The 14688-nt window shown below is 39.1% G+C and overlaps 1 protein-coding gene across 1 annotated transcript in view; it reads right to left on the bottom strand.

Moving 5' to 3' along the window:
* The window catches only part of IFT57 (intraflagellar transport 57), a 59941-nt gene that overhangs the window by 24998 nt on the left and 20255 nt on the right, over positions 1-14688 (bottom strand). The window contains exon 6 of the mRNA XM_082625909.1: positions 1008-1130. Coding sequence (XP_082482035.1) covers positions 1008-1130 — 123 coding nt within the window. The remainder of the gene's footprint in view (positions 1-1007; positions 1131-14688) is intronic.

Below are 14688 nucleotides of genomic sequence, written 5' to 3'. Positions count from 1 at the left end.
ATAATGATTCGGTAAATATATTGTAAACAGGCTGTAGGATTTGCCCACTTACTCTAGATAAAGCTTGTTCCACAGCTGTTCACAGTCCAGGAAGACCTCTGTTGTCCTTATCTTATTTTAGGACTGCCCTAGGAGTCTAGGCTACTTCTTACCTTCTCTAGGATACAGTTCTACATGCCCAAATCCAGGCAATCGAAGTATGAATTAGCTTCCAAGGCACTGAAAACAGTAATCTTTGTATGGCTGCTACTTTGGGGAGCAGACATACAACCACATTTGTAGAGTGACAAGTTTCCCTAGAACCTTGTTCCATAATTCTGGGGCTTGTCTCTAGCCTCCAAGGATAAAAATCCTTTAATTTTTTTACCTAGATGTCTCTCTAGCCCCTTTTATAGAGATTATTATAATACTAATGAGAGTAGTATTGTCTAGTCACCTATTAGCTTGTTCTGAAGTTCTTACTCATAAATTGTAGGTAAAAAGTAAGCAGAAACTTGATTAAATGGGCCAGTTCATCTGGCCTAATCCCCAAATTTTTATTGCATATGATTTCTTGATTATTTTCTTAATATTAAACTTTTAATCATGTGTACTGAGTAGATTATGTAAGGTAGCTTCCAGGACGTCTTCTGTTTTGCCAACCAGCAGAGTTCTAAACCATTTTTTAACTCTACTCAGTTAGTATACAGTCATAGAATTCCAATTTCATTCACTATTCACCTAAACAAAATATGATTGCCAAGAAAATATATCAAAATGTATTGAGAAAATACGCCTTAATCCCAGGGAAATATGATGTGTTCCAAATTATTTTAAAGATACACTCCTTGCTTTGTGGGCCATATTACATTATTTATTCATTCAACAACAATTTATTAAATCTCTATTAAAATAAAACATTGGAAACTGAATCCCTTCTTAAATCATTTTTGTAACTGGGAGTACCCTTGACCCTGAAATGGCCTTATAAAAATCTATCTGAACAAAATGTGTTCTCTCTTCTATACCTTATTGTCAGTCCTGATCGTGACTTTCAGTTGTGGTAGTACACGTTCCACTTCTAGACTCCATTCCGCAGCATCTGTTGTGGATTCCAAAATATCTTCTTGTTTGGCAGACTCGTTCATATCCTAAGAAAGGAAAGATATCACAGGATTGAGAGTTTATAAAAAGAAATGGTAAAATTTTGAGGCATTTTAGCAGCACTGCACAATTTATATCAAGCATGGTAGTATTAAAATTACAGCGGTAGAAGAAATTTTTTTCTGTCCTCTTATCCATGTTGAAAGAAAATAATGCACCAACCTGGTAGAATAGAAAAGTTAGTATTTATAAAAGAAGCAAATATGTGATTTAATTATTTTTACAAAGAATAATATTTTTGAGATATCAGAGTGAACTCAATGGGAATACTATTAAATGAATAAGCCATTTAGGTATGTTAATTGGTAATGGTAGAAAAGATGTAAACACTCACATGTTTGGTAAGAAAACATTGTCTTAGTTTGAATTCACTGTACTGAAATACAAACCCAAAATCTGAAAGACAAAAAAGATAAGATCCCAGAAGTAAAGGGCACATTGTTTACAAATTTTGTATTTATAAGGTGATATTTTGGTTAGGTCAAACCATAATATAGCTTAAAAATGTGATTTAATGCAGACCTATTTGAACTCAAATAGGGTAGGGGTCGACTTTCTGCATTTGTTTTCTGCTGTTGAGTAATAAGCTCAATTCAGTCCTGTTTTTGAATCAGAAAAGGAAAATTTTTTTTTTCCATTTTCTCAGCCCTCCACATTTCAGCATTAAGTATGTATGGACCTGAAAACATAAAGAATGTAAAAATTAATGATTTAAAGATAAAGTTTAATGCATTAATTTTGGTAGTATTTTTCCTTTTATGCTCCCTCGAAAAATTATTTAAAAAGTATGAAAAATATAAAAATTTATTAATATAGAAAAAAAGAAACCTGAGAGATACAAACAGCCAAATACAATGAATAAACCTTACATGGATTCTAACTTAAACAATCTGTAAAATGATGTTTTTGAGACAATCGGGGAAATTTGAATGTCGAAGATTATTAGATGATATTAAGGAATTATTATTAATTTTATAGGTATGACAATGGCATGGTGGATATGTTGAAAAAGGGCTTATAAATCAGAGATAAATGTTGAAATATTTACAGGTGAATTTACATAATGTCTGAAATTTACTTTAAAATACAATGGGGCAAAGAGAAAATGAGGGAGGGGCTTTAGAGGAAACACGATCAACCAAACGTTAACTGTTAAACCAGGTACTGTTGCATAAGGGTTCATTATCTCATTCTAATTCTGTATATGTTTGCAATTTCCCATAATACAACATTTAAAAATAAAAGACTATATAAACAACCTCATGGTGAAATTACATTCTCAGTGTGAATTTATGTCACTAAAAGATATTTCTTGTCCAGTATAACACTAAGTACAAGAATAACCTTTTATTGGGATTTAATTTTGGGGGGAGCTTGAGGTCTTTAGGGGCTTTGAACTGACTCCCGACTGAGTCTCTAGGGCACTGCTGATGTGAGAAAACCTCTCTCTCTCTCCTACCTCCCAGCTCATATTAGCAAGTCCTAAACAGACTCAGAGCCTTAAAAGGAGCTTTTTGTTCAGAAATTCAGGGGGCTATACAGTTCTAACCACGCAATTAGAGAATGGTAACTAATATATGCTTTTACATTTCATAATATGTGGTCTGAATTTATTCAGTTAGTATAAAAAATACAAGCATTAATTTAAGAAAAGTAAAATGTGGAAACTCCAAGTGAAAAATGTCCAAGATTCTATTTTAAACATTAAAGTGCTCATTTAAATATAGAAACATTGTATTACTTTGAGTACCTAATATAATGCTATAGACCTATATAAACTGAATCCAAGGTAGCATAATAGCATCATAGCTGGGGACGGGTGACAGTATTCACAAAGCAGACATGTGTGAAGTTATATAAGAATGTATGTGATGGCATGAGAAGAGATACTGGGTCTCCCAGTGGAAACCTAAAGCCACAGGGAAAATTCTCAGTCATGAAACTCCACACTGACATTCATTAATGTTCATATACTTGCACACTCACTGGCACATCCCAGTACCCATCCTTGGCTCTAGGAGGCCCAATTGTGACTGGCTCATTTTCTATAAAAAACCGGGTAGACTTATGAGGATGACAGTGTGGGTGGGAGGATGTACACACTACGAGTGGGATGTGAGCCCTGACATTTGGAGCGTGTGTGTGATATATACACAGGCTTGCTCCTTCCAGGGTTATGAGCCCCACATCCCAATCCCACAGAGCCAGACTGAGTCGAAAAGGGGCACGTCCTCTTAAGCAGCAGTTCTGTATGATTCTTAATAGAACGTAGGTGTTCTGGTCATTGATTTAAAAATAAGTTTGACTTACAGAACCACTGTTTGGGTGAATTGAAACTGGTGCTACTGATTAAATCCTTGAGCCACTCTTCCCCAACCCCATCAGCCCCTCCATCCCATCCCTCCTTCTTCCCCTCCTTACAGGAGGGTGGAGTCCAGAATCACCAAACAAAGCCAGAGAGGGTATCCATCCACATTCCCACCTTCTTCAGGCCTGAACATCAGATTGTTCAAGCTGTGCATAACATACTTAAAATTTTTACTCAAGGAAGGGCACATTTTTCTAATTTTCATAAAGGCAAATGGGTTAGCATTGGCTCTGTTTGAATCGGACTCAGAATCTAGGAGTTAGCAGAGTACATGGAGATCAAACACCACATCAAGACAGCCCCGTGCATAAGCTATAATACTATTTGGTTTTATATTGGGCCCTTCAGTAAGTTGCATTTACCCTTCTTAGCTTATTACTTGGTTCCCTCAGGCAATAATTTGCTAATTCCTACTCCCAATGTCCTGAAATGATTTAATGTAGCAGCTCAAAAATTTTCACTCATGCCTAGGCTATAGTTAATATACTGGGGGAAATGGCCTAGTTACTAAATGAAGAAAGGGCAAAAAAAGAGAACCTTAGGCTTGGAAGAGCAGCATTAACTTATTCAAACTATACAGTCTCTTTCTACTTCCATCTTTGCACATCTATTTCATAACCTTGTTCCTCACTCAGAATTTCCTAATGCCTAATAAGTGGATACATTAACTGAGCAAGTCCTACATGTGAAGTATAAATCATTTTAACCACACCTTGGTTATAATACTTTGAGAAAACTTTTCCTTTCCAATTGTTTCTCTAATAACAAATGGTATTTTATGTGGAGCTATTAGTTAAAGAGAAATAAACTGCTGTTTCCATTTAATCAAAATTTTACATCATCATGACAAAGTTCCTCTCTGAAACAACATTAACTAAGATAAAGCATGGCTCCTGTGAAATTGCATTTTCCAGTTAATGCTGCTGAAGAAACAATTAGAAGCTCAATAAGACACAGGTTATCCCGAAGTCTCATTTATAATTAATTAATTTACCAATAAGCCACTTGTTAAGCTCCTACAACATTCAAGGTAAGAATCCAGGCACTGTGCTTGGTATGGAGAGATAGAAGGATTTAATCCCTGCCTGCAAAGAGTTTACAGCCTATTAGGAAGAGTCTGAGGCTACTTAGTGGGGTAATAATTGGCCCTAAGAAAAAGAAACTAATGAGAACTGACCCTAAGACTGCCAAAGGAGGAGTTGAAGATAACAGTCCAAGGCATCCCCTAACTTAACCTTGAGGCATACTACCCAGGGTCAGTTCAAGGATCGAATACGCAAGGTTGGCGTTCCGGGCTGCTCCCTCCCTGGGAGCCCCTGCCTCCCTCCCTCCCTCCCGGAATAACTAAGGGCAGAGGGGCCCCACCCCCCAACCCCGCCGCCCAGAATGGAGCCCGCGTTTATGCGGAGCTGGAACTCCTGGCTCAGGGTCTCTTCCCTCCACTGCCGCTGAGCCGCCCCAGAGCCCAATGGGAGGGTGGAGCGACCCCCAACCCCGCCCCCGCCCACGGCTGCATTGCCGCCAGCTCTGGAGGGGCCCCTCCGGCCGAAGCCGTGACCTTCTTGGGGACTGTGGGCCAGGAAATCAAATTATCAGTGCCCGAAGGAGACTGACCAGAGGCCCAAGAACACAGGAAATATCAAAAGTCATCACACAAACATCAGCCCCACAGAAACCCTAAAGCCCAGATCCTGAAGAAGCAAAAGGGGAGATAAACTGCCTCAAAAGGGATGTTAGTCATGTATACTCCCTGTAAGAGTACATCAAAGGGCTTGTTTCCACTGATGATGACAAGAGATGCTACAAAGGCACTTTCAGTTTTCAATATAATGGAAATAAAAACTATTATACTGGCATTGTAATTTATTTTCCCCGGACCATCATTGAGGTTGGGTGCCTCTTCATATGTAAAATGATCATTTTTATTTCTTTTTCAGTGAAATTTAATTTCATAGGCTCCAAATATTTTTATTTGGTCACTTCTATTTCTTCTTTTGATTGAGAGGCAATTCAAATATACTTTATATTTGTGGTGTCTTCTCCCACAGCATCCTTCCAAGCTAATTACTGTCCACAAGGTCACTAAAAAATTTGTCAAGGAACTTGCTTTCACAGGTCATCCACCACTCAAGACACTTGATGTGAGGGCCATCTGCCTTGCACAGCCTTATATCAAGAGCTCTGTATGGAGCTCTTTGCTCTCTACTTGTGGACCAGATAAAGGACAGGATGATGATATCATTATTTCCTCACAACCTGCACCCAAGCACATTGGTCAATGCTCAAACATCATTGCCAAGCTGACAGACAACAGGCCTGGGATCGTCTCCTATGATTTTCCCCAGCTTGCCACCAAGACATTTGATCTGAACCATGTCACCATCACCTTAATCCTGAGAAGTCTGTTTCTAAAATGAACCTGAGGGACTTCCCTGGTGGTGCAGTGGTTAACAATCCGCCTGCCAATGCAGGGGACACGGGTTGGAGCTCTGGTCCGGGAAGATCCCACATGCTTCAGAGCAACTAAGCCCGTGTGGCACAACTACTGAGCCTGTGCTCTACAGCCTGCGAGTCACAACTACTGAGCCCGCGTGCCACAACTACCGAAGCCCACATGCCTAGAGCCCATGCTCCGCAACAAGAGAAGACACTGCAATCAGAAGCCCACGTACCACAACGAAGAGCAGCCCCTCCTCGCTGCAACTAGAGAAAGCCCTAGCGCAGCAAAGAAGACCCAACGCAGCCAAAAATAAATAAAATACATTTTTTAAAAAAATAAAATGAACCTGAAATACAAAAAAACCCAAAAACAAACAAACAAAAAATGCAATGTTACTAGCCTGCTCAGAATCCTGTCCCAGAAAGTAGTATCCCCTTTTCCCAGGTAATATTAATGGGATAGTTAAGCATCTGAAAAAATACTGCGTTCTCTGTGTATGTATTTATACACACACACACACACACACACACACATAAATATACATAGTTGGTTGTGGTTGGTCTTATGATGATAGGGGTGTAATAAGAGAAGGCCCTGCATATCAGTAAGGGAGATCATATGAGGATATATAAAGCCCTTTGCATTGGATAGCATGCACAGTGCTGCAAAGCTGTTCTGGTCAACTAGGCTAAGTATGACTACAAAACCTGATACATTTTCAAAGTACAAAACCTCTTACTTAACTCTGGGGACTACAGGTAGGCCACGGCTACCAGTAGGGGGAGTAATGTATTAACAGAGAGAGACGGACCTATTAAGTATTAATACAGAAAACTGTTACAGGTGACATACAGTGGAAGCACTGGTCATGTTTTTGGCATACCTGTTGAGTTGCCATCTTAAAACAAAGAACTTAAAACTATCTCTTTGGGGAGAAACTATTCCTAATGGGTACTGCACACTCATTACTGGAAAACCTGGTAAGAGAACAGGGACTAATCAGGTTACTGGCCAGAGAAATGTTGGACTATGACTTCCTGATAGCAGCAAGAGTTAACTCCACTCATTTCAACTCTGCTAGGTCCATAACAACAAAAGCTTGGTACTTTAGGATCTTTTTGATCCAAGGGTCCAAGCCACATTGGGCAGTTGGCTCTGGTTAAGACATCCCCCCACTGGGAATAAAGAAGAAAGCTGGGAATAGCGTTAAGACAGTATTTCTAAAACTTGACTAATTATGGCCACCCTACAAAACATCCCTTGATCACTGACTGAGACCTTGTCTGGTAAAGGGAACATATATGGCTGCTTGGGCAGACCCAAGAGTGAAGCTCAAGGCTCAGGCACCTTGCTCAGGCAAGGAAATGAGAAGACATTTCCTTGGGAATGGAGTCCCCATATCAGACATTACAGAGAGATCACAAGTTCAGATGGGAGCCTGCTGGGAGGACCTAGATAGTAAGGGCCTGGACAGAAGCTGGATTCACAGACTTCCAGGTGAAAACAGGAGATGAAGGGAGAGTTAGAAGATCCCAACACCGAACTAGTAATGAAACGAGAATAAGTGGAGGTGCTTACATCTACAATTACCGAGCCAAAATCCCTACCTCTTAGGAAGATCAGACACCACGGTCAGACTGGATTCTGGATACTGGTAAATGCTGACATTTACTGGCTGTAATTTTTAAAAAATATTTATTTGTTTATTTGGCTTCAGCGGGTCTTAGTTGCGGCATGCAGGATCTTCGTTGCTGTGTGTGGGCTCTTAGTTGCGGCATGCGGGATCTAGTTCCCTGGCCGGGGATCAAACCCGGGCCCCCTGCATTGGGAGCATGGAGTCTTAACCACTGGACCACCAGGGAAGTCCCTTACTGGCTATAATTTAATCTTTTTGATGTCTCGTATTGTATGTACTATTCTGTAATACAATGATGCCCTCAGGGTGGAGAAATCTGGATATGACTGATCCCACACTAAATGATCCCAGATAACTAAAGTTGCTCACATTCTGCCTGTAAACTGTTCCTGTAGCTTCCTGTTATCAAGATGCCAGTGATCACCTGCGGCTATCTCCCTGCTTGCCTGTAGCACCCCTTCCTCCTCCTAGGCTGCTGTAGGTTTAGAAACCTAATAACCAAGCTTGTTAGAACTTAGGCAAAGTCAGAATACAGGGGAAAAAAGCACTCAGGGACAGGGGGCAGTGAGGTTAGGTCTCTTCACAGAATCTTTTTAAATGGAAGTGTTTATACTTATTTTGGTTGCTGAGAGGCCTTTTTTGAATTTTTCCTCATCTGCTGTTTTTTCAAGATAGGATAGGTGGCCAAAAGGCTAATATAGTATATATGGTCTTACTATGAATTAAACAGGGTTTCTCCTAAGGATATCTAGTGTCCCTGTTTCCTTACAATCTATCAATAAAGCTAGATAGAGGGATAAGTTATTTCAATCAAGAGTGTTCATCAAAATCCAATGATTTTAACAAATTATACTTAAGGCAGAGTTAAAACCTTTCATGTCCCTACAAGCCAATTCTTCTTCATGATTAAAGAAGCACAAATTGTGATTCTGATTCATTATTTTCTTTCCAAATTAGGTTTTACATAATTTAACACTATATTACTATGAAGAAAAAAATGTTTAATACCATAAAAAAAGTATCTTCAGATTTGTTCTGAATAACCAAATTAAACCCCGGCTAATCTATCAAAAGAAATAGATAGATGGTAGCCTCTGTCTTTAAATATATGAAGTTCATAAAAGGTTTTCTTAAGTTCAATTTTAAGACTATCAAAAGAAATTTTATTCTAAGTTATAATGTGAACCAAGATTTGAATAAATTATGATCCAACAAATTAAAAAAGGTAAAAAGAGAGCTCCCCAAATCAACACAAAATAAATTTAATTTTCCAATAAGAAATATGAAATTATTTTTGAATGAGAATTTAACCTCCAATATTATTTCTATTTAATACATCAAACTACCTTTGCTACTAATTTAACTACTTTAGCTACATTGGTACACTAAGTGCTAAGATAAAACCATCTCTGACTTTTTATTTTCTCTAAATAAAACCAAAAGAAAGTACCCCTGGAAGTATTTCTGGAGCAACTAATGTAGACATTATACTTGGTGTGGCAGAGTATGCAAAATAAGTCTAACTTTTTATGGCATGGATTTCTAAAAGGCTTCTTTCCTTTGAGATGGCAACCACATAGATATACCAGTGCTCAAATACTATACTTGGTCAATACCAAGAGAAGGGGTCCCCAACCCCCGGGGCCGCGCACCTGTATTTATGGCCTGTTAGGAACCAGGCAGCACAGCAGGAGGTGAGCGCTGGTGAGTGAGTGAAGCTTCATCTGTATTTACAGCCGCTCCCCATCGCTCGCATTACCACCTGAGCTCCGCCTCCTGTCAGATCATCGGCAGCATTAGATTCTCATAGGAGCGCGAACCCTACTGTGAACTGCGCACGTGAGGGGTCTAGGTTGTTGCTCCTTATGAGAATCTAAGGCCTGATGATCTGAGGTGGAGCTGAGGGGTGATGCTAGCACTGGGGAGCGGCTGCAAACACAGATTATCATCAGCAGAGAGGTTTGACTGCACAGAGACCGTAATAAATTAACTGCCTGCAGACTCATATCAAAACCCCATCAGTGAGTGGCAATTGACTTTGTCCGTGCTAGAAGAGGATCAACTGCTTGAGATCGCAAATGACGGTGGCCTTAAAAGTATGAGACAACTTTAAATCTCCATATGTTCTAGATTAAAGTCAAGGCAGAGTATCCTGAGATTGCCACAAAAGCACTGAAAAGCCTGCTTCCGTTTCCAACATCCTATCTTTGTGAAGCAGGGCTTTCTGCAGTGACAGCAACCAAAATGAGATTACGGAATAAAATGGCCATAAGCAACACATTTCGGGTATCACTGTCTCCCATCACCCCCAGATGGGACCATCCAGTTGCAGGAAAACAAGCTCAGGGCTCCCACTGATTCTGCATTATGGTGAGTTGTATAATTATTTCATTACATATTACAATGTGATAATATTAGAAATAAAGTGCACAATAAATGTAACGCACTTGAATCATCCCAAAGCCTGAAGGCATCCTACCCCCGCCCCTGGTCCATGGAAAAATTGTCTTCTATTAAACCGGTCCCTGGTGCCAAAAAGGCTGGGGACTGCTATTGTAGAGTGTGAAAATAAGTCTAACTTTTTAATGGAACAAATTTCTATAAGGTTTCTTTTGAGATTGTAACCACATGGGTATATCAGTGCTCAAATACATTTGAAGAACTCAATTCATATACTTACTGAGAGGAACATGAAAGTCCAATTAACTGTCAAGAGTAAATATTCCCAGGACTCAGGGAAAAGGGAACTAAGTTGTCTTGAGAATCACCACAGCATGATGTAAATGTTAAGTGGACGAATCAGGAATGCCGTCTCCGGTCAACACCCCCCCTTCATCACTTACTAGCTGTCATTAAACCTCAGGGTTCACACCTGTAAAATGGGAATAATAATAGTACCCTCTCCTCATTGGAAGGGTTGATATGGAGATTAAATTAAATGATGTATTTGAAAGGCTTTCACAATACCTGGTACATAGTAAGCCCTCAATATATGTTAGCAGCTATAATTATCATTATTATATGCCAAGCTTGGTACTAGACACTTTTACATATGGGTTAAGTGCCCAGTAATAACACCATGAATCAAAGGAGCCTTATTCCTATTTTTTTCGAATGAGAAAAATGAGGTAGAGAGCAGTTAGGTATTTTTCCCAATGTCACATCATTAGTAAGTGGCAGGGCCCAGGCAATGTTACCCTAGAGCACAAGCTCTGAAACACCTTACTGTATGCCTATCTATCCTTTGTCATATAGGTAACAACCACATCTGCCCAGTTTATTACTTGTTTTTTAACTTTATGGCATTCCCCACCCCTCCATATATAAGGTTTTAATTTTTATGCGTTAGATTTATTAGTATCTTTCCTTTATGGTTTTTAGTTTCCTTGCCATGCTTTATCATGCCTATTTCAACCCATGAATATTACACTTGCCACTCATATTCTTGTGCCTCATCGTTTTTTAATTTGTTGATCCATGTGAGGTTTATTTGGGTGTAAGATATGAGGGAGGAGTCCATCTTTTTTCTCCAAATGAATAGCCTGTTATCCTATCACCATTTAATTGAATAGTTTTCCTGATTGATTTGCATTGCTTCATATGCTAATATCACTGTATATGTGGATTATTTTATGAACTCTGCACTACTTCATTAATCTATTTTTGTGTCAGTATACTTTTTTTCAGACTTACACAAAAAATTACACAAGTAGCACAAAGAATCCCCATATACCCTTCATCCAGATTCATTAAATGTTAGCATCTTACATGACCTCAGGTCAATTATGCATAAAGGGATATAATGTTTATATCTGGGAGCTGAGATTTGAAGAAATTTTTAATTTTTTCTTTGTACTCTTTTGTGCTTTCATTATAAAAAAAACCCCAAGGAATATACTTCCCTTTTAAAAGCAATAAAGTTTTTCAATAAAAACAAGTAAAAATATAAGTTTGATTAACTTCCAAAAACTAGCTGGTACAGGTGGTAAATACTTCAGGAGTTTGAATAAGAGAGAGAAGTATGTTTTAATGGCGATGGTGAGATTTAAGTTTAACTTTATAAGGAAGTCTGGGATGTAAGCAGGCAGAAAAGGCAAGCCAAGGGTTTATATAGGCAGGAAAGCATCATAAGCCAAAATATGAAATATTGAATGAACATGGCTTGTGAAGATCATACGAGAAGAGAGACTAGGGGCTTAAAAAGGTGAATACTGGGGAGCAAAAAATATTGAATATATTGTGAAAGACCTTAGAGGACAGGCTGAGGAATGTGAATTTTGTCCTTTAAGCCAGAGGGGAGGCAAAGTAAAGTTACAAACAAGGTAAAATAACTTAGCCCACCAAACTTTATTTAGTACCTACTATATACCAGGTACTGTGCTACTCCAGGGACAGTGAATAAAATTATAAAAAATCCTCATAAAAGAACATGCTAGTTGTGTTTTATGAAGATTTATGGGTTGTACATTTGTGGATCATAGGATTAAATGGGGCTGGGTGAGAAGGGAAGGTATCACTAAGAAGGCAGAATTTGAGCTGAACCTTGAACATTGAAGAGTCAGGTAGAGAGATGATGGGAAGGCATTCTGGGTAAGAGACAAAGGAAAAGAGGATAGGATGAGAGCAGATACACTCCTGAGGTGTTTCAAAACCTACGAGAGGGCTTCCCTGGTGGCGCAGTGGTTGGGAGTCTGCCTGCCGATGCAGGGGACACGGGTTCGTGCCCTGGTCCGGGAAGATCCCACATGCCGCAGAGCGGCCAGGCCTGTGAGCCATGGCCGCTGAGCCTGCGTGTCCAGAGCCTGTGCTCCGCAACGGGAGAGGCCACAACAGTGAGAGGCCTGCGTACCGCAAAAAAAAAAAAAAAAAAAAAAAAAAAATCCCTACGAGAGGTCCTCTTTAACTTAACCTGGAAAAGTTATTCCAGTGAAAGAAAATAAAGTTGGCTATGGGGACAGTTGTCAAATTGCTAAGGGTTTTGAAAGACAGACCAAAAATGCATTGCTTTATAATCTGTATAAACTGACCTGAAGGCAACGAAAAGCCATCAAAAGTTACTGAATTCAGAATGATCTGACTAAAGTCACGTTTTGGTAAGTAAGACTGAGGAGCAAGATGAAAAATATTTTGGAAAAGGGAGGTGGGGGGATGAATATGAGAGAGATTTCAAAGGCAGCATCCACAGGTCTCAGTAACTAGATGTCCTGGATGAAAATGAATCATTAGTCAGATATTCAAAGCACTAACACTGTTGGGGGGGATGGGTGGGGGTGGGTGTATTTAAAGATAGTACGTTTGCAGAGGAGGACTGAAAAAAATAACACATTCTGGGTATGCATCTAATATGCTGAATTACATAATAAATATAGGCTGTTAGTGTTGATTTAGGAAATACGACCTACTCGTTTATAAAAGGACGGCTTTCAAATGATTCCTGGAAAAAAAATCATTGTATTACTTTTCATTAAATTCCCCTTAGTCATTTCTGTAGGGGAGACCCTACGTGACAGCAGATTGAGTCCAGTGGGCCTTCAATAATAATTCATGTGACAGATTATGAAAATAAAGCCATGCTATCACCAGAGCTTCCTAATTTACATCAAAATGCAACCTTCTTGACAACTTATATGCTATGTAAGCTTCTCATTCAAAAATACTCATGGTGATCTAGAAATTTATTTGTATTGAGAGACTGGGGCTTTTTCTATTCTCCTATAACACCTAAGAATGTTTGTAACTAATTCCAGTCTCTAGGAGAGGTAAAAAATTATACAAAATGAGAAATGCATCAAATGTATACTCTAGGCCAGCATCATGCTAGGTCTGGTGCCCAAGTTCTATTAATCTTAAAATAACCCTTGGTTGAATTGTGTCCCCATCTTACAGACAAGAAAGCTGAGTTACAGAGAGGATAAATCGGTATGGCCACATGGCTAGTGACATGTGGTCAGGATTTTATCTAAGGCTGCTTTTCCACTGTAGCATTGACCTTGAAGGTATGGACTCAGAGCTAGAAGGGACCTTGAAAAGTCCTTGCTTCCTACTTCTTTCTAGGCTCACAATAAAACCACGAACAGAAATAAGGATCTTTCCTATTTCAAGTGTGCGTTCAAAAGCTACACTAAAGATCAAGTAAAACTCTCTTTTACACCCAGCAAGAACTGCCGTTTGAGCCTCCTCTGAGCAGTGAGGAGTACAGCTTTTTTCTCTAACCTACATTTCCTATTCACCTCCAGATGTAAAACTGATGGGGTGGTACGGGCTAGCTACCAGAGAAATAAAAGCATTTACTCAGCAATATGTTCCATCACACTTGAACATGTGGCGTTTTAATTGTTTCCTCTGTGAAACACCAACGATAGACTTCCCACAGTCAGAGCCCAGATAGGAGAACTCACACCCAAATGTTTCAGGAAAAGAGAAGAAAAAACATTTTCCTCGAGCAGGAATCAGAACCAGGGGCCTCCTATAGGGCATGTTATGTTGTAGAATGGTATTTTCTTTCCTGTATTAAGAAAGGACATTTTGTTGAAGAGTAAAGTGTAAATCATATGTAAAATGAGGAAAATGTAAAGTATTTAAGATATTAATCGAAGTAGATCCATCTTCTCCCCGTTTTGATCACAATATTGCAGCCCTGCCACAATGACATCCTAAACTAAAACTGAAATGATGATTTTTATTCTAAGCCCAGATTTTTACTTCCTTACAGCTTTTGCTTTTTAAGCTAAAAATTCTCTCATTCTTGGTACAATGAATTTTTTGCTAAGTAATTAGAAACCAATTGTGTTTAAACCTTTTGAGATAGTTGGTTTTATGCTGTATAACTCAGGATTTGGTTTCTAAAACCTCAAATTTAGCATCTCAAGGAAGAATGGTGTCTATGGCATGTTTGAAAAAAATGTTTTGAAATGAAGTGATGGGCATTTAAAAATAGAATTCAGAGAGCACACAGCTTCCCTCCCATCTTTTTTTTTCCACTGGGGGAGAAGAATGACACATCTGCATCATGCTGCCAGAACCTACTGCTGTTATTCTATTGAGCTTCCGAATGGAGGGGAGCTACAAAGACCACTCATAATTACAGCATAGTTACCATGA

The sequence above is a fragment of the Mesoplodon mirus genome, assembly GCF_964341445.2.
Source record: "Mesoplodon mirus genome assembly, chromosome: 6".
NCBI classification, from domain to species: Eukaryota; Metazoa; Chordata; class Mammalia; order Artiodactyla; family Ziphiidae; genus Mesoplodon; species Mesoplodon mirus.
The sequence above is the reverse complement of the archived record's forward strand: the minus strand, read 5'-3'. Positions and strand labels throughout refer to the sequence as shown.